The 20,610-nt window shown below is 44.0% G+C and overlaps 1 protein-coding gene across 2 annotated transcripts in view; it reads right to left on the reverse strand.

The window, feature by feature from the left end:
- Positions 1 to 1,161: 1,161 nt before the first annotated feature.
- Positions 1,162 to 20,610, reverse strand: part of TRIM71 (tripartite motif containing 71) — an 83,295-nt gene continuing 63,846 nt past the window's right edge. The window contains exons 3-5 of one of the 2 annotated variants that reach the window (XM_058443408.1): positions 13,028 to 13,162; positions 7,162 to 8,641; positions 1,395 to 1,410 (exon numbers count right to left, since the gene is read on the reverse strand). In XM_058443408.1, the coding sequence (XP_058299391.1) occupies positions 7,190 to 8,641; positions 13,028 to 13,162 (1,587 nt within the window). In that variant the 3' untranslated portion in view covers positions 1,395 to 1,410; positions 7,162 to 7,189. Of the gene's footprint in view, positions 8,642 to 13,027; positions 13,163 to 20,610 lie in introns of both variants that reach the window. The other variant, XM_032162212.2, reaches the window with a different exon arrangement.

Genomic DNA, 20,610 nt, shown 5'->3' on the forward strand with positions numbered 1-20,610 from the left:
GACTGAAGATCAGGTGTTCTTTGTATGCTTCCCTTCCCTGCACTTCCTTCAGAAATGGGTCCTGCCTCCTTGTATTAGCCTCTCTTAGGTTTTTTTTTTACAGATTAAAGATTCCTTCCCTTACCTAAAAGAAAAAGTGCATCTACCCAACTTTTACATTCAACAAAAAAGGCTTCCCTTGTGTCCAGCTATGGCTAAAAGGGAAAGTGAGAGGACTTTTCCAAAAAAGATGGAAGATGGGAAGAGGGAAGAATGGACACAAGAATTCAGAGTCCATTTACACTTCAGGGTCTTTTTGAAACTGCTACTCAGATCTGTTAATTTTGAAGCTGAAGGTATCAACACCAACATGGGAAGGAGTGAAGGAAAGAGCAGAGGTTCTCAAGTCAGGTACTGAGGCTCTGCACTTTAAGAGGGTGTTTCCTGTACTGTAGTGAAGACCCAACACCATTAGAACCTGTGTAAACATCTCACAGCAGGAAAGGGACACAGGACAGGAAAAAACATCAGGAAAAGTAGAACCTAGGGTGCTGGTTTCTCTAGTTTGTCAGATACTGCATTAAAGTCAAGCCTGAGGCTGTGTGACTCGAAAAGAAAATAGGTGAGCAAAGTTGGGAAAATGAAGTCCAATGAAAAATGAGATCCCCAAATAAGTTCTGAACCCATTAAGCTCATGGTAATAGTCTTTATCCACCTAGCATCTACGGTATCCCCCCCACTGAAGGAGAAGCCAGTTGGATGAGTTGCTCACATCTCCTGGGGCCACAGTTTAGACTCCAAATGGTCCCCAGGTACCCCTAACTCAGACAGAGGTGACAAGGCTAAGACCTTCCAGAGAAAGGGGGACAGGGCGGTGGCAGCTGGGAAGTCACATACTTGCCTCTAGAAGGACATCTGCTACTCAGCTCCTTGGGAGAAGACACATACAGGGCTTCCAGGTCTGAAATTTCATGACAATCCAGAACTTTTAGGCTCTTTAACATTTCTTCTATTTAAAAATGCTCCCATCACCTTTTTTTGAAGGCACTGCATGGGCCCAATCTGGCCCACCAGTCACAGTGCAGCTCCTGGACTGTCTACCTCAGGGACTCCCATTCCATCCAGTACAGTGCACACACCCTTATTTACTATGGATTAAAGGATCACACAGGGACACTGTAGCCATGGAAAAACCCTCGTTTATTTGATTAAACAAAAATAAAATAAGCTGCATAGGAACAATTTTAAAGTCCAAAGAGACACCAACTTTGTTTTAAGGCTGTAGTAGCTGATACAGCATCTCCTTGCTACCTCCTCCAGCCTTCTCTGTGGACCACAGTGATACATTCAGAAGCCTGTTAGCTAACACAGGAGTTTTTGAACACTTTTCCACTGGTTCTTCACCTGCTCATTGCCTGTCATGCCTGCGGCCTGCAATAGTAACATTTAAGATTTAAAATGTGAAAGCCAAGAGGAGGGGGGAAAAAAAAACCAAAACCAACCAACCAAAAACTCACTTTTGCCTAAAGGTTTGGGGGGAAATCTTCATTTCCCCACCCATCTACTGAATTGATGGGATTCACATTACCACGGCAATGCCCATTTAAAAGTGGCAAATGGCAGTCAGCACCCCACCCCGGACTGGCTTGCAGTGTGGTTTTCTGCGGCCAGGGGAGTTACTACGGTAGTGCATATTCCTTATATCATGTCTGCCTTGGACAAATACAAATTAAGAGGTTTAACTTAGTCATTCTAACATAAGGCAACTTGCCCACATTAATTCCCCCAATTCTGTTTATTAAAAAAAAAAAGACAAAAAGACTTAACCAAGTCACATGTTCTACAGTTAAAAATTAAAGCATTCTGCTGACCCGGCATGAGAGCTAATGGACAGTATTAAGCAAGATTCAGTTTAACAACCCTCCCACCCACCCAAGTGTAACTAACATGCTAGTTAAAAAACAACACCCCTTACCCACCCACCCTTACCTGCATCAATTTTAGGAGAAAAGGGAAAAAAAGAAAGGAATCTTACCACCCTAAAAGCAAGAAAACCCCAGAAATGTGAAAAATCTTCCTCTGAAGAAAGACAACTACACAGACTGCTAGAAACACAAAGAACTTACAGAGTTACAGAGCTGGTTATTTAAAGAAAGTAAACACTTTGCTACACACATCAACATTCAGTCAGTGTGCTCTGAGATAGAATCTTAAGAAAAATACTACCTGAGCTTGTAAGTTAATACAATCATTAAAAGGAGGTCTAAGACCATGTGGATACACAAAACTTTTAGAACCATTATTGGTTAAATGATGATGGAAAATATCCCACCAGGCTGGCTTGTTAACCCGTAAGATCAGTTTTAAAAATAGACATCACTGAGGTATTTCTTCACCATGACATTTATAAGCCCCTCATGATAATGACAGTGGTCTTAGGACCCTCCTCTCTTCCAAACAACCAAAAATTAGGGCAGAAGAGAGGTGGGAGGGTCAATACAGTATATCCTGGTAATGTGCTTCTCAACTTTATCAAGTATTTAATAAACAAGGAAAAAAAAAACCCGTCAACATGTTACCTTTGGTAGAAAAAAATCAAAACACAAAACAAAAGAGCAATACACCCTTCAACAGTCACTGCTCAGTCAAAACAGTGATTGTTGCAACATCATGGTGATGAACGTCCTGCTGGGTCCAGAGAGCTACAAATACAATCATGAAGTCAAGAGGATTCTCATTCCCTTCAAATATTTGATGTTTCCAAGAACTAGACCGTTAGAATTGCTCCTAAAGGGTATTATTTGCAGACATTCGAAATACAGATAAAATATTTTTCTCTTGAAGAGAAAGAGACCTAAAGGTCTTTATTTGTAGTTAAGTCCTCCAATAGGTCAGATTAACCAGTAGTTTCATAATACTGAACAACAGTAATGGCATGCATAATTCTTTTTGAGGGGAAAAGCCAGATTGCTAAGAACTACTTGGATTTATGACTACATTTGCCTGACATTTCTCTTTCAAGGTAAGTAAAACATTTCTCCTGGGAGAAATCAGTTGTAGATTTATGGTAACATTTCTTTTAGAGGTAGCTTCCCACTCCCACCCACTCCCCACTGGATTAATACTATTCTTTTTGAGACCTGTCAGATGCTAATATGAGGTAGATGACTTGCCACAAGTGAGGTAGAAACTCAACAAAAGCAGTCAGTGTGGTCTGGAATGCTGCGTCCTGTGCCCTTGGCCCTACAGAAAGCCAGAGAAAGCCGTAGAGCTCTGGAGGCCCTGGCCCTGTGATACCATCACCTGCAAGTACAAGAGTGTGACTTTTATACAGCCCCAGACTGTTGGAAACTCATTCAGAGTGATGTTTTGAAAATACCTTAAATATACCCTAAATACTTTTTGGCACCATTGGATTAAAAAAATAAAATCAGAAAAACAAGCCTAAAACTTTGGCATATCTTTCACCACCTACCAGAACAGAGCAATCTTAGAATCTTCCAATGAGGAAGGTAACACATATATAAACAGTATTTTGCTGCTTCAAGCCTAAAAGACTTTCCTCCTCAAATAATTAAGCTTTGGCTTAACTAGAATAAATCAGACTGAGCCGATCTCAAGCTATTCTCTTGCAACTCCATCACAAAGTGCCTCAGTTCTGGCAACATTTTTGGCCCAACACGTAATTTGGATTCGGTTTATGGTACCCTTTGTTATGTGTTTCCCCAAATAAGTTAGACTTAAAAGGGCATTGAGGAGTTAGTGCACTTGGGGTACAGCCCAGGTCACTGTGCTCTAGTCAACTTGAGTGCCACTTACAGCCACAACAGGGCACGTTCTGAGACAGCATTAGATCTTGGGACCAAAAATAACACTTTTGAAATGTTAAGTCAGTGTCAAGCACAAGTAGTTTTTACCTATGGGTTAGATTTCCTTTAAACATCTCAATACCCAAATCTATATATCCAAACCCAATGGGCATCTCCACACATCAACTGAACTGACATCATACCCCACCCAATCCTTGCCACCTGACCAGATCAGACCTCCATGGGGACTACTAATTGTCATACTTACTCCCCAGAAACCTTTTTATTCTCCTACCTCATAATACCCAGGACCTTATTTTTTCCATCAGGATGAAGACTCCCTTCTTTGACCCAACTCCTGGCTACCTGGCATTACCCAGGCAGGAGATTATGCATTTAAACACAGGTACTTTTCACAGTTTCACACTACGAACTGCCAAATGTTGGCTTTTATCATCTTTCTTTGATTTGGAACATTTCACATCATACAATAAACACTCTCCAAAGTGCTTCGCACCAATCCCTATGGGTCAGGAGTCAACCATGGGCAGCCAAAAACGGCCAATGTTTTAAAAACAAAAGCTTTCCAAATGTGACCATGTTTCTCAAATACCAGTCATGCACCATTTTGGGTACAGAAAGGCAAGGAGATATACCACCACCGAGGACAAAGAGGTAGTATCTCTGACCTACACACGTATTTCAGGGGATAGTTCTAGTTGCTCTAAGCCTGCAAATTTATAAGTCTGTAAATTAAGACCTGATAATTTCAGCTATGGAGCGAAAATCTTGGCTTTTTAATCACATCCATAGTAAAATGTCAAATAAGGAGCTCTAGTTACTGTTATGCACCAAGAACATTTCTCATTCAGGTTGCAAAATTCTCCTACATCTGGGGAAATTAGAAAGAAAAGAGCAGAATGAAAATGACTATGAAAAGATTTTAATCAAGATCCATCTCCTCAATAAAATTTTTTTCAAGCATTTAAAACCAGTTGTCTTTGGTGTTTAAAGGGTGGCTTGTTGGGCAGCTGGGGAAAGGGAAGGAAGATCAGCACCAAGTTACTCCAAAATAGAAAACAGTAAAAATGTTTACTTATATTAACTCTTTACCAAAGAACTTACAGCTTAATGGCCAAAAGGCAACTGAATAGGCATTGGGGAAGGATTCACTATTAAATTCTACAGTAAAAGGAGGTTCTAACAAACAAGATTTCCTAACACCTTCCCACCCTGTAACAGCAGCTGGGAGCCAGCAGCAGTTTGAAGCTACTTTCCAATTTTTGAATCTTTTATTGCATGCAGTTCTCCTCTGTCAGATGATTTTTTTTTTCCTTCCCATTTTGGTCACTCAGAAACCCTAGAATTAAAGCAACGGGACGAGACAGCATAGCTTGTAGTAGTAGTAAATTAAACGTCCAAAAGAGGTGTATGGGAAAAGCAACTTGATTGACTTGTCACACTGTCCCCATCATCTCCTTTTCTATTGGGATAACAGAAACAAATTGCTCCATTTGTTAATCTGTTCTGCTCATTTAAAACTATACCCATTTTGCAATAGAAATTTCTCTTAAATAGAGGAACAGAAGTTGATCCATAAGTCTTTAAACAAGAGGTTTCCCTTGTAAGTCACTGACGTTTGTTTGAGAGTCCCTCTTTTCCCTGAGGAGGGCTCCTCCAGAATTCGGTTCTTATTTCAGTATTTGGGGCAATGCAGGAACCCACTGGGTTCTGACAAGCAGGGTATCAGCTACATCTGCTTTGCACTTGACAGACAGACAATGCCCAGAAGCACAAGTTTTGTACCCAAGTCCAGCTTACAACCAACCAATCCTGTAAAGTGACACAGATTCTACCCCACAGTTCTGCAGTGGGAGCCTTAAATTTTCATTCTTTGGTACCGAGTTACAGGTTTAAGAAAAGACATTACATCCTACATTTCAGATTGGGACAATTTGGTTTCTAGATCCTTTATATTCAAAGGCCTTGGGGGAAGCGGGGGCGGGGGGGATTCACGTTAACCATGAGGTCCTAAAGCATGGCCTGGGTGCAAACAATCCTATAAAAAGTGACCCAAGCAGAGGGAGTGGGACTGGGCTGTTGGTATTAATTTGACTTTCAAACCTTCTATTTCCCTGAACTTTCAAAGCAGGAAAAAAATTGTGCTTGTAAAAGAAAAGTTCTTTCCTTTGCCTACTCTTCTTAGGAAAAGAAACCCCTGGCACTACAGAACAACATGCACTCTCGGGTCAGGACGGACCCTGCCCTTTCTGTGGCGTTCCTATAGTTTGGGGGTGCCTTGTTCTCTAATGTGCTCCCTGACTCCCTCAGCACACGCATGTCCACCCACATTCATGTCCACGTCAGCCCATGCCTGAAAACCCTCTCTCTGAGAATGAGGTTAATTTCCTTTTTCCTTCCATTTAACCCTTTATAACCTAACAGCAAAATAAGAAAGCTTAACTTTTGAGAATACGTTTAATCAAAAATCCTGAGCTACCATCTATATACTTTTTTAAGAAACCAAAGTGTGAAAAGGAGAGGTTCTTTGGGAGGCAGTGTGTCATTTTCAGCTTTACTAACTTGGGTGCAAGATGGCTTTGAAACAAACACGCACACACCCTCCCTTAAAAGAAACAAAGATTATATACCCTAAAATATGAAGGGTCTGCTTTTCTTGGCTAGCAAGCCACAGCCACAATGTCTAAGATCAAGAAAAGATGCAGAAGAGGATGTTAAACACACTGAGGTATAAACAGAGAACAGAGGAAATTTCTCTGTTGCAGCATTTAAAAAAAGAGAAGATTTTCCAAAAAGATCAAAACAACACAACATAATCTAAACCCCATATAAACACAGTATTCTCAAGAACACAGATACTCTATAATTATGCATTTCAAATCCTATTTTTCCATGTTTTATAGTTTTTTTTTTTTACTTAGTAGTTTTCTTTGTGTTTCCTTGGCTCAATCTACAGAATACACCCCACCATACACATCCAGTGCCCTCCCAGCCATACAGATGCCAGGCTTGTGCATATCATGCCCCACGCAGGGGAAGAGGGAAATGCAAACTCCACTGAGGAGGGGAAGAGGGCCTGCTGCAGAAGGAAATGTAAAGATTTATGAGGTAGATAGAAATTATCACTTCACAGGCTCAATCCCTGCAGAAAAGATAAGTACATTCATCTGTAAAAAAATAAAGATGAGGTAGGACTTAAGCAATGTTGTACTTTTCTTGTTCTCTTTTAAAAAAAAAAGAAAAAAGAAATTTCCCTGAGACTGTTTCTTCTTTGAAATTCAGAAAGTGAGAGAGGAGAGAGAGAGAGAGAGAGAGAGAGAAGAGAGAGAGAGAGAGAGACACGCACACACACCCCAAACACAGAAACCTAGGAAATGCAATTAGAAGACGAGGATTCGATTGTTGCCGAAGTCCACCACAACGATCATTCCGTCGGGGGTGATGGCGATGCCGGAAGGGCGGTCCATCTGCCCAAAGCCGCTGCCTTGAGCACCAAACTTGCACAGGAAGCTGCCGTTGGATTCAAACATCTGTACCCGATGGTTCCTGGAATCCGCCACAATGATGCGCCCTTCCTGGTCCACAGCTACGCCTTGTGGGCGCAGGAACTGCCCATTGCCCGTGCCCTCCGAGCCCAGAAAGCGTGCCGACTGGCAGTCGGGGTGAATAACCAGGAGCCGGTGGTTGTTGAAGTCAGTGACCACCAAGTGGCCCTCATGGTTGAAGGCCACACCCCGTGGGGAGTCAAAGTGCTTCCAGAGAGCCCCCTCGAAGCCATACTTATTTAGGAAGACACCATCAGGCCCAAACAGCTGGATCCGGTGGTTCCTCGTGTCTGAGACCAGGATCTTGCCCTCAGAATTCACCGCCACATCCCAAGGGTAGTTGAATTGCCCATTCTTGGTTCCTTTCTCACCAAACTTGAGGAGGAACTGGCCCTCGAAGGTGAAGATCTGGATGCGATGATTGTCCTTGTCAGCCACCACGATCCTGCGTGAGGCGTCACAGGCCACGCCGGCTGGTCGGTCGAACTGCCCAGGCCGGGAGCCCAGGGTGCCGAATTTGTGGTGGAAAGCGCCGCAGGGCTTGAACACCTGGATGCGGTTGTTGCTGCGGTCGGCGACGATGATGTAGCCCTCCTTGTCTACACTCACACCCCAAGGGCGGCAGAGCTTGCCATCGCTGTCACCCTCACTGCCGAAGCTCAGGCCTGGGAGCCCAATGCCCACGTAGCTGCGGCCTGACTTGACCACCACCTTGAAAGGGCTATTCTCAATGTGCTGGTTGCACAGTGTCACAGATACCAGGTGCTCACCCTCCAGCTGGGGCCGGTAACTCACCACATATGTCCCATTCTGCTGATCATTCACCTCTGCACCAAACAGGTTGCCATCAGGGCCCAGGACCACAGCTGACATCAGGTCACCTCCTGAGAGGCGGGGCTCACCGTCGTGGTCATAACCAATGACTGTGAAGGAGGCCACCTTACCCTGGAGGGCGCGCTTGAGGCCATCGCCCGTGGCCTTGGTGAGTGGTGCAAAGGCCCCGCTGCTAACAAAGCCAAAAGACTTGATGGCAAGGTACAGTGCCTGATCGGGGGGTGTGAACATGACTCGGTCATCTTCCTGGGGCTGCAGGAGGCTCCGCACGGTCTTCAGCTCCTGCACCTGGGCCAGCATCCGGTCTCGGGCCAGTAGGATGTCTAGCGCTCTACCCTCCTCCAGGACCTGCTGCACGGCACTGATGGTGCTCTCAAGCTTGTTGAGGTTTTGCCGCAGCTTCTCCACCTGCAGGTACAGAGACTTGGCTTTCACCTGGCGGATCTTTTCTACCTGGATGGAAAAGCAAGAGTGGAGAAAGACACAGAGGCTTAGAGCCAAGCACAGAAAACACCACATAAGCCACAACTAATTACAAGGAAGCATCAGACAAACAGATATTGGCGGATGGTCTACAAAAGACGTCTAGCTTTCTTCAAAAGCAGCAAAATCAAAATGGACCAAAAAACCTGAAGAACTGTTCTGGGTTACAGAGGATAGTTACTAGAAACAGGACAACTATATGTAATTAGTGACTCTGGACTGGAGGGAGTGGCTAGCTATGAAGAGCACTGTTGGGACAATTGTTGAACCTCGATTATGGACTGAGGAGTAGATGCTAGTACTGTATCAAAATCAAATTTCCTGATTTCTATAATTGTAATGTGATTGGGGTAAAGGCGTTGTGTTTCCAATATGCCAACTCACTCTCAGATCACAAACATACACATACACACACACACACACACACACATACACACACGCCTCATGCCTGTAATCCCAGCACTTTGGGAGGATGAAGCAGGCAGATCACCTGAGGTCAGGAGTTCGAGACCAGCCTGGCCAACATGGCAAAACCCTGTCTCTACTAAAAATAACAAAAATTAGCCAAGTGTGGTGACAGGTGCCTGCAATCCCAGCTACTTGGGAGGCTGATGTGGGAAGAATCGCTTGAACCCAGGAGGCGGAGGTTGCAGTGAGTAGAGATCATGCCATTGCACTCCAACCTAGGCAACAGGGCGAGACTCCGTCTCAAAAAATAATAATAATAATAGTAATTGGGACAAAACGTACATAATCAGTAAATCTGGAGAAGGAATATATGGAGTTACTATTATTACTGCAACTTTTCTGTAAGCTATAAATTTAAAAAAAATAGAAGTTAAAAACAGCCATCTAGAGCTGGGCACAGTGGTCCCAGCTACTGGGGAAGCTGAGGTGGAAGAATCACTTGAGCCTAGGAGGCTGAGTCTGTAGTGTGCCATGACTGTACTTGTGAATAACCACTGCACTCCAGCCTGGGCGATACAGCAAGATCCTACCTTAAAAAAATAGCAAGATCCCACCACCAAAACCAAAAACAGCCATTTGACAAAGGAGTTTACTGAGCACCTACACTTTGCAGGCATTGGAGGTACTACAGTAACCCACAGAAAATATAAAATATGGTCCTTGCTCACACAGAGTTGTAGTTTAGAAAAGCAGTATTCAAAAGCAAACGAAAAAATAAGGATCACGTCAGATAGTGACAGGTGTTAAAAAGTAGAAAAAGGATATGAAAGACAGTGTCTAGGGGCCCTGATACAGACAAAGAGTGCTGTGGGACAGTGCCTTTCACAAGTTCAGACCTAAAGGTTGAGACTAGGCAAAGGGCCAAAGGGAGAGCTATCTCAGCAAAGGAAACAGCCAGCACAAAGGTCCTGCTGTGGGCACAGGCTCAGCATTTCACAACCACAGCTTTCAGTAGGGGAGTGACATGACAGATTCATATTCTTAAAGAATTAGTTTGGGGCCGGGCACAGTGGCTCATGCTTGTAATCCCAGCACTTTGGGAGGCCAAGGTGGGTGGACCACCTGAGGTCAGGAGTTCAAAGCCAGCTTGGCCAACATAGTGAGACCCTGTCTGTACTAAAAATACAAAACTAGCCAGGCGTGGTGGCAGGCACCTGTAATCCCAGCTACTTGGGAGGCTGAGGCAGGAGAATCACTTGAACCCAGGAGACGGAGGTTGCAGTGAGCCGAGATCGTGCCACTGCACTCCAGCCTCGGCAACAAGAGCGAAACTTCGTCTCAAAACAACAACAACAACAACAAACTGCAAAAGGATTAGTTTGGGAAATGTGTATTAAAGGGGAACAAATGAGGGAACAGAGACCACCACCATAGGGCACCAATTTTTTTTTTTTTTTTTTTTTTTTTTTGTAGAGATGGGGTATTAATGTTGCCAGGGGTGGCCTCAAAATCCTGGGCTCAAGTAATCTTCCCACCTCGGCCTCCAAAGTGGGAGAATACACCCCACCACACATATCCAGTGCCCTCCCAGCCATACAGATGCCAGGCTTGTGCATATCATGCCCCACGCAGGGGAAGAGGGAAATGCAAACTCCACTGAGGAGGGGAAGAGGAGTCCACAGTGACTCCACTGAGTCACTGTGCTTGGCCAGTTTCTCTTTACTTCTGCATTTTAAGAATGGTTTTAAAAACCCAACTGGGAACCTGAGAAGCCCTGTACCCCAAATTTTAAGATAGCACGCTTTTGGCAATAATTTGTCTATATTATTTCCAAAAGAGCCCTTTAAATCTAAAATGCTATAATATATATGGATGTGGATTCTAACCTGCCAAAATAATTCCTGCTTGAGGTTCTCAAATCATGCTATTTAGAAATATGGAATTTTGTTTTACCAATGAAACATTAGTTTCTCTATTCTTTAAAAGTTCTCTAATTCTCAGCAATTTCCCCCTGTGAAGGGAATGAACTTATCCAAATAGTTTTCACAGAGGACCATGACTTGAGTTGTTCTACAGATCTGAAAGCCACAGAAGTCTATTTCAGAATAAGCGTCCACTGTTGAAAGAGCTGGATTTCAACCTGACTTCCCCTTTAGGGTGGGAGGAGTGATTACATGATTTCGACTCATTCCTGCTTTTTCATCTGTTCAGTGAACCAGGATACATGTGTATGGAGAGGCCCACATGAGGACAGATTAAAGAATATTTGCCCATTGGGCCAAACCTCCACCTTTGGTTCTTACCCATGAACTATATATGCAGCTAACCCCATGAGGTAGCCAAGTCCACTGGAAATACATAAGGCCCAAGAATGAAGAGAGGCATCTGGATATTTACAACAGGGTTGTCTTAATCCTTGCACTTATGTATCTTAAAGTAACCAGAGATGCAGGAAAACAAAACTTGTAACAAAGAGATGCCCAGACAGAGACAGGCAAAGTAAGAGGGATTTGCTGGGAAGGAACAGGAAAAAAAAAAAAAAAAAAAAGGTCAGTAATTAGTCAAAGAGAGAGGGACCCCCACAGGATTTGGAGCAAGGTTCTATAGCAGAAGTGTCCAAAATAAGGAAGCTTATTTTGGAATACTCTGAGGATGAATTTTTGGGCAAGCAGAAACTGCTTACTACAATGAAGAAGGGATTGACTCTGCTCTGAAACAGGCTTCTCCCAAGAGTAAAAACTTGCTATTTCTTCTGAAACAGAACTGCCTTTAGAGAGGACAGTGGGTCAGCCTCACAAGAGGGAGGGTAACTAAGGTGAAAGCGGCAGAAACCCCCACACACAAAGGCCTTTTTCATCAGGAAATCCAGAAGAGCGAGTTTGTGGCAGAGTTCACTACAAAGCTCTCAGGTTGCAAGAAGTGGGCCCCTCAGTTATAATTAACATTCGTGGGTGGCATAACACTGGCAGACCCATGGGGACATCTGAGTGTCTGAAAACGATGTCATGCCCAGAAAGGTACTCAAAAAATATGCTGAATTAAAAATCTTGGACTAACACCTCCAAAGTCTCTTCTTGCAAGGAAGCAATTGAGCCATATTCCTTAAGAGGTCAGAAGAGGCAGAAAGCATCCAGTTGTGAAGTTAACTAAATGGAAAATGCAATGCAAAATTCAGGGACGCCATGCAGAACACTGTAGGGCACAGTAGTTAGCAAGGTCACTTGCAGAAACTGAGGTGCCATCCCCGCCATCATCATATTGTTTGGAGATGGAAACAGGCACACTCCACAAGGATACCCTTATAAATCAGCTCTAGTCTTTTTCGTGTGTTCAGAGAATGTAATTATAGTTAAAGAACTGGCATGGCCCTTTCATAGACCTAACTCTCCTCCTTTCTGAGTGGGAACATAAAATCAGAAAAGGAACAGTTGGAATGCTGGCTTGGGTGGGGCAAGTAGTCTTTCCAGCTGATTTTTATCTAAGCAGCACACTAGTGTGCTCGGCACTCTTTCCTGCTCCAACAGGAAGAAAGGACACACACTCACTGCCCTCCGAAGAGGAAAACTGGTTTTCCACAAGAGGTCAGGAAGTGCAACCAGCCAGGTCACCAAAAATAGGGATGTTTCCTACCAGCCTGCCTTTCTTAACAACAGTTTCAACTATGCTCCCTTCTTTAGCCTCCTTTTGAGTGAATGCAGTATAAAACTGGAGACCGCTTCCAGTCTTAGTTACCCATGTACTTCTGAAAAGGCTTCTTGTTTTACCGCAGACAGCACCCACAATGTTCCAGGGACCCCCTGCATCTTTCTGCCAACAGGCTTTCTGGAAAATTACCAAGTGTTTTAAACTTAGAGCTTGGCTCCTGGATCTGTAAAGAGTCCTGTAGAGTGCTGCTGAGGTTCATGGAAGCCGAGTGGGCACAGCCTGGGTGGGGGAGCTCTCCATTACCTTCCACAGCAGCTCACACTCGCGTTCCTCCAGGGCTTTCTTATGTCTCGCAGTCACGGCTTTGACCTCCGACTGCACAACCTTCGCCTTCATCTCCACCTGTTCCGCCACCGTCTGGGCCTGCTCGATGCTCAGCTGGAAAACCAAAAAGAAACAACTTCAAGGCATTAGAAGGACTGTCATTCCTTATACAAAACATTTGAATCTGCTCTGTCAGACTTGAAAAGCTGACACCCTGGGTTCCCAGACCACTTGATTCACTCCCTTGGAAGGAAAACAGGCACTTAGGGAGAGACTGGCATCTGTCTGACATGTAACTAAAGGAGTTGCTGGCAAGAGCTGGATTTCTTTGCATGAGAAATAGCACCTACACAGTGAATGTCAGAACTATTAAGAGATACTGTGACACAGCGAAACCAGTGTAGCTGGGTGACAGCTGAAAACTGGGAATGAGGATCAGATGTAAAATGTACAACTCCAGCCACACAAGCGGCTTCCCCAGACTTCCTGGCCTCACTCTCTGCCTGGGCGAAACCCCGCAGGCCAGGAACATCCCTCACGTGAGGGTGTGTGACAGGGTAGTGGCTAATCCATCCTGCTTTTGTCAAGGCACTGGCAACACAGCTCATCCCAGCCAGAATGAACACCAAGTGCACACTGGGAATATCCCCCGATGTACCTAATAAGCTGTGCCCCGTGGTCAGAAGCCATCTACACGTCACCACACACACCACCCTGTACCAGCCGTAGTAAATCAGCCAGTTTAATCAGATGTATTATTGTTCATAAAAAACTAATCCAGACAGAAGGCATGGTGTTTTCATTAATATTACATGATGTGTCTTGAAAAGCCACAAGGATTTCTTTGAGATACCGAGGTATTAAATCAGGGATTCCAAAGTGAATGCTCTTGGTACAACACGTTTCGGGGTAGGTGATCCAATCAGGAGGGTATCAGGGAAACCCAAATTGGAGCCTGGTATGGGCTTAGGAATCAGAGTGACCAATCATCCAGTTTGCTCTGGACTGAGGGGTTTCTGGGATGTGGGACTTTCAATGCTAAAACTGGGACAGTCCTGGGCAAACCAGGCCAGTCATCCCTGGAGTCAGGTAACCCAGGTTCCAATCCTGGGTTAGTTTAGGGCCTCCTACTAGTTTTAAGGCCTTGGACAAGCTCCTGGTCCTCTCCAAGCTTGGTAAAGTGTAGATGTAAGGGCAATGCATGGGTAGAGCTAAGCTCAGCACCTGGCACAGAGTAAAACACTGTTATTAATAGTTCTCAGCTGATAAAACACCTGGGACAAAAAGTTCAGCCATTGTGTCTCGTCAGGCCACTTAGCTCTTATCATAAAATTTACCATTAGTCACACTTAGTATGTTCAGTGTTGTATAATCACCACCACTATCTAGCTTCAGAACTTTTCATCACCCAAAAAGCAAAGGCCATAACCATTAAGGAGTCATTTCCACTTCCCTCCTTCTCCCCCATGGCAATCACTAACCTACTGTGTCTCTACAGATCTGTCTGTCCTGGGCATTTCTTTTTCTTTCCTTTTTTTTTTTTTTTTTTTAATAGAGATAGGGCAATCTTGCCATGTTGCCTAGGCTGGTCTCAAACTCCTGGGCTCAAGTGATCTGCCCACCTAGGCCTCCCAAAGTGCTGGCATTACAGGCATGAGCCATTGCGCCTGGCCTCTTCTGGGTATTTCATATAGATGGCATCATCATACAATACATGGTCTACCTTATTTTTATGAATATTCTTCCTGCCCAACAGTTTGACTTGCTCTGGATGAGAGTTGACACATTCATGGCACGCAAGACACGCTCAAAGGTGCAGCCCCCAAAACACCCACGGTGGCCGGGCACAGAGGCTAACACCTGTAATCTCAGCAGTTTGGGAGGCCGAGGCAGGCGAATCACTTGAGCTTAGGAGTTTAAGACCAGCCTGGCCAACATGGTGAAACCTGGTCTCTATTTAAACAAAACAAAACCAAAAAGCACAGCACCCATGACTCCAGTGGTTAGCTGCCACACTGCATTCTCTGTCTAAGAGGATCCTGTGTGACCTAAGGATCCACTGAGCTGATTCACAGGGGAACTGGGTGGATCCAGAGGTCTCACAGGATACCCACAGCCTGGAATGCTTCACCCTACATTTCCAAACCCAGTTCTGATGCCACTTCCCTTCTGAAGCTGGAAGGGAACAGCACATTTCTATAATGTTTCTGCTCCACCCTTACAATCCTGTCTCAAGTGCCATTACATATCAAAGTAGGAGCTAAGTACCAAGCCCATGATACTTAAAGGCACCTGGGATTTAGCAGAACAATTAGCAGAACAATCTATAAATTTCATATTTGCACATCTCTAGCCATAACCATGTTTACCAAAGCACTACGTAGCTGTGTTGGCTTAAATATTGTCCCTCCAAACATAGGGCTCAATTAAATGTGGGCCAGGATGTGACCTTGTGTGGAAATAGGGTCTTTGTAGATATAATCAGCTAAAATGAGGTTATAGTAGATTAAGTTGAATCTTAAATCCCAAAACTGATGTCCACAGAGGGTCATGTGCAGACACAGATACAGAGAACAAAGCCATGTGAAGACCAAAGCAGAAATGGAAACTGATGCAGGTACAAGACAAGGATGCTGGCAACTGCCAAAAGCCAGGATGAGGAAAGCAATGAGTCTTCCTGAGGGCCTTCAGAGGGAGCATGGTCCTGACACCTTGATCTTGGACTTCTGACCTGCTGTTTTAAGTAATCCAGTTTATGGTAAATTGTTACAACTAATACAGAAGCCAATAAAGTGAAGCAGACAGATATTACATCCACATTACCTAAAAGTTAAAAAATCAGAATGGCCAAGCAAATGAGCATGCATATAAGCAGGTATCATAATAGCATCGATACATCTTTAGTATCTCACGCTGTCAGGATTCATCCAGGGAAAAAGAGAGAAAGTGAGAGAGAGCAAGAGAGCTCCCTAGACATTTAAGCAGAATTTAGCACAGGGAAATGGTTAAACAGGCATGGGAGAACTGCTGGGGCAAAGAGCACACTGAGGCAGACAGTACCTGCAGAAGCAGCTTCTTCTGCTTTGTTTGAGAGAACAAAGGAAAGAAAGCTGTAGTTACGAGAACCCAGAATAAGGTAGCGAGGTTACGTCCAGCTAATTCTGGGAGTGTCAAGATCTGAAATTTAAACCAACTTCTGCTGTCAGGGTGAAAAAGAACTGCTATTAAGAATTGGAGGGTCGGGTGGGGTGGCTCACACCTGTAATCCCAGCACTTTGGGAGGCCGAGGTGGGCAGATCACAAGGTCAGGAGATCGAGACCATCCTGCCTAACACGGTGAAACCCCGTCTCTACTAAAAATACAAAAAATTAGCCGGGCGAGGTGGCGGCCACCTGCAGCCCCAGCTACGTGGGAGGCTGAGGCAGGAGAATGGCGTGAACCCCAGGGGGCGGAGCCTGCAGTGAGCCAAGATCACGCCACTGCACTCCAGCCTGGGCGACAGCGAGACTCCGTCTCAAAAAAAAAAAAAAAAAAAAAAAAAAAAGAATTGGGGCCGGGTACGGTGGCTCACACCTGTAATCCCAGCACTTTGGGAGGCAGAGGCAGGAGGATAGCTTAAGCCCAGGAGTTTGAGATCAGCCTGGCCAAGAGCGAGACCCCGTCTCTACAAAAAAATAAATTAGCCAGGCGTGGTGGCGTCTGTCTACAGTCCCATCTACTTGGGAGGCTGAGCTGGAAGGATTGCTTGAGTCCTGGGAGATCGAAGCTGCCGCAAGCTGTGACTGCACCATCGCACCCCAGCTTGGATGACAGAGCAAGACTCTGTCTCAAAACAAATATATGATAATAATATAATTAATATGAATTGGAAGAAAAGGGAAGAAGTCCTTTTCCCATACATGTAGTTTGAAGAGTCACAGCCCCAGTATCACATGGCAAGAGTGTGACAGGGTTAGATCCCAAAGAGTAGAACTTAGTAACTGGCACCCTCTATATTTTTAGATGTGTTGGTTATTAATTAGCACAACTGGTGTCCAAGCTAATATTTCACCAAGGCAACCAAACCTATGTCTGTAACATTTCTTAATCATTCCTCAATAGAAAGCAGAGGTGGCAAACTGCTTTCTATTAATATTAATGTCATACTACTTGCCAAACTTATTTTTTTACATCTAACTTCTATCATGTTAGGGGAAAAAAAAAAAAAAAAAACCCAGCCTGGGCAACAAGAGCAACTCTGTAAAAAAAAAAAAAAAAAAAAAAAAAAAACACCACTCCCTTTGCATAGGAATGGGTATACTACCCTACTCACCTCTTCCCCTAGTCTCCTGGCCAGGCTTACTGCTTATCCCTCATGTTTGGAACTCGCATTTTATGATAAAAACTGTTTCTTCCAATTTTCAAACAGGTTCAGGGGATTCAAAGCTTTTGTTGCAATTTTAATAATCAGCAAGCGTGTAAAGATATTCCTTGGGCTGAGAGTCACAAAAGCCCTACCCAATGCATAGTGGAAAAATAGGTCTTTCCCTTCCAAATTACGCACTACCCAGCCAAGCACCGCATTCCAAGATGTGCAGACCAGGACTTACTGAACTAGTTCCCAACCTCTAACAGCAGGGCATTTGAAGGACATATAAGGCAGATGGGCTGGGGGAAATGACAAGGTAGAAAGGCTGGGTAAACTTCCAAAACAGATATATACATTTCACAGTAAGAAAAGAGAAATCACCCAACAAGCATGATGCTTGAGAGAAAATTTAACCATCTTTGGGATGTTAACAGATCTAATTAAACATTTAAAAGTTGAGGGTCTCCATTTGGACTGGCAAATCAGTGCACTTTCCAGCTGACTACTGAGTGGCAGTCAGTCAGCACAGAGGAGACTCGGGCCAAATCTGGCTTTCAAGGGAAAGAATATAGATATCGATCACAGATGCCAACTGTGGAGAACAGTGGTATTTAAAGAGCCTAACGGTCAGAAGGTAAGAGAATGCAAACATCACTCATACACTTGTAGGCGACCATACTGGGTATGCGGAGCTACTGTGGTCCACTCTAAAATGTAATTTTTGGCCAGGCGCAGTGGCTCATGCCTGGAATCCCAACACTTTTGGGAGGCTGAGGCAGGCGGACTGCCTGAGGTCAGGAGTCGAGACTAGCCTGGCCAACATGGTGAAACCCTGTCTCTACTAAAGATACCAAAATTAGCCAGGTGTGGTGATGACACACACACACACACACACACACACACACAACACACACGCATATAAATATATATACACATATATAAAATTTTCATCACCTCTTTCTCTGAATCTATAATTCATCCTTTTTTTTTTTTTTTTTTTTGAGACGGAGTCTCGCTGTGTCGCCCAGGCTGGAGTGCAGTGGCTCGATCTCGGCTCACTGCAAGCTCCGCCTCCTGGGTTCACGCCATTCTCCTGCCTCAGCCTCCCAAGTAGCTGGGAATACAGGTGCCTTCCACCACAGCCAGCTAATTTTTTGTATTTTTAGTAGAGACGGGGTTTCACTGTGTTAGCCAGGATGGTCTCAATCTCCTGACCTTGTGATCCGCCCGCCTTGGCCTCCCAAAGTGCTGGGATTACAGGCGTGAGCCACCGCGCCCAGCTCTGAATCTATAATTCATCTTAAATTGTCCGTGGGTTTCTTCCTTTGTTAATTGTATATAAAATAAATGTACACCTTACAATTAATGGCATCTTAAATGCGATGAAATATAGTAATTAAAGAATCAAAACTTTCTTATGTAGAAACCAACTATTCCTGATCCTATTTATCACTATCCCCAGCAAATTAAGTTTACCTTGTGGAATCCTCTAATAACATACATGACCAAAATGTCATATATTCAAGAAAAGCAGCAAAGTGAAAGTAACAGTTTGTTCAAAAAAGCAATAAAAATGAGTGGTTGCCCCCTAAATGCCCTACAGCAGTGATGAGGTGCTACATCTTCCATACTGTCCTTGTTATGGCCAACTCTAGACACTCACCAGGGTAGATTCTCTTTATAGGACAATCCAGAATTAACTCAAGGATTTATATCTGGAGCTCCTTCCAGAACCAAGACTCTCAGGACAAATTGTGAGTCTCTTAAAGTCATAAGTTAGGAACTCTGATTCATAGTCAACTGAACATCTGACATCTGCAATTTAATACCAGATAAAAGACCAGATATTCAATGGGGAAATATACTTTCAGTATATATATCCTCCCCATCTGGAAATGATTTATTAGATGGTTACAACAATCACACAAACTGATCTTAAAAACAAATGGATGAGGCTGGATGCAGTGGCTCAAGCCTGTAATCCCAGCACTTTGGGAGGTGGACGCGGATAGATCACCTGACGCCACGAGTTTGAGAAGACCAGCCTGGGCAACATGGTGAAACCCCATCTCTACTAAAAACACAAAAATTAGCCAGGCATGGTGGTACACGCCAGTAATCCCAGCTCCTCACTTGAACCCGGGAGGCAGAGGTTGCAGTGAGCCAAGATCTGTCACTGCGTTCCAGCCTGGGCGACACAGCGAGACTGTCTCAAAAATAAAAATAATAAAAAATATAATCACAAACTGTAGCCATACCTCATTTTATTGCACTTCATAGATAAAAAAGAAAATAAAAGAAAAACCCACATTTTCTTTTTTGAGACAGAGTCTTGCTCTGTCGCCCCGGCAGGAGTGCAATGGTGCAATCTTGGCTCACTGCAACCTCAACCTCCAGGCCTCAAGCAATCCTCCCAAGTAGCTGGGACTACAGACACGCAACACGAGGCCTGGCTAACCTTCTTCATTTTTTGTAGAGACAAGATCTCACTGTGTTGCTCAGGCTGGTCTAGAATTCCTGAGCTCAAGTGATCCTCCTGCCTCAGCCTCCCAAAGTGCTGATGTTACAGTTTTGAGCTACAGTATCCAGCCAGTTTTTTTTTTTTTTTTTAAAAGAAATTGAAGATTTGTGGCAACACTGCATCTACCAAATCTACCGGTATCATTTTTCCAAAAGCCCGTACTGTCTCTGTGTCACACTTTGATAATTTTTGCAGTATTTCAAACTTTTCATTATTATTTTATCTGGTGTGCTGATCTGTGACAAGTGATCTCTGGTGTTAATCAGGCCACACTTAGTAACCCTACAATGGCCTCTAAGTGTTCACGTGAAAGAAAAGGTCCCACAAATCTAAAATGATTAAGCTTAGTAAAGAAAGCAAGTAGAAAGCTAGACAGGCTGAAAGCTAGGCCTCTTACACCAAACAGTCAAAGCTATGATTGCAAAATAAAGTTCTTGAAAGAAATTAGAAGTTCACTCCAGTGAACACTCAAACAGTAATGAGGCAAAACAGACTTATTGCTGATATGAAGAAGTTTAATGATCTGGAGAAAAGATCAAACCAGCCATAACATCTCCTTAAGCCAAAGTCTAATCCTGCCTGAGCAGGGACCTAACTCTTCAATGCTATGAAGGGTGAGAGATGAGGAAGCTGCAGAAGTTTGAAGCTAACAGAGGCTAAGTGATATGGTTTAAGAAAACGAGTTATCTCCA

This window comes from Hylobates moloch, unplaced genomic scaffold, assembly GCF_009828535.3.
Source record: "Hylobates moloch isolate HMO894 unplaced genomic scaffold, HMol_V3 SCAFFOLD_8, whole genome shotgun sequence".
Lineage (NCBI taxonomy): Eukaryota > Metazoa > Chordata > Mammalia > Primates > Hylobatidae > Hylobates > Hylobates moloch.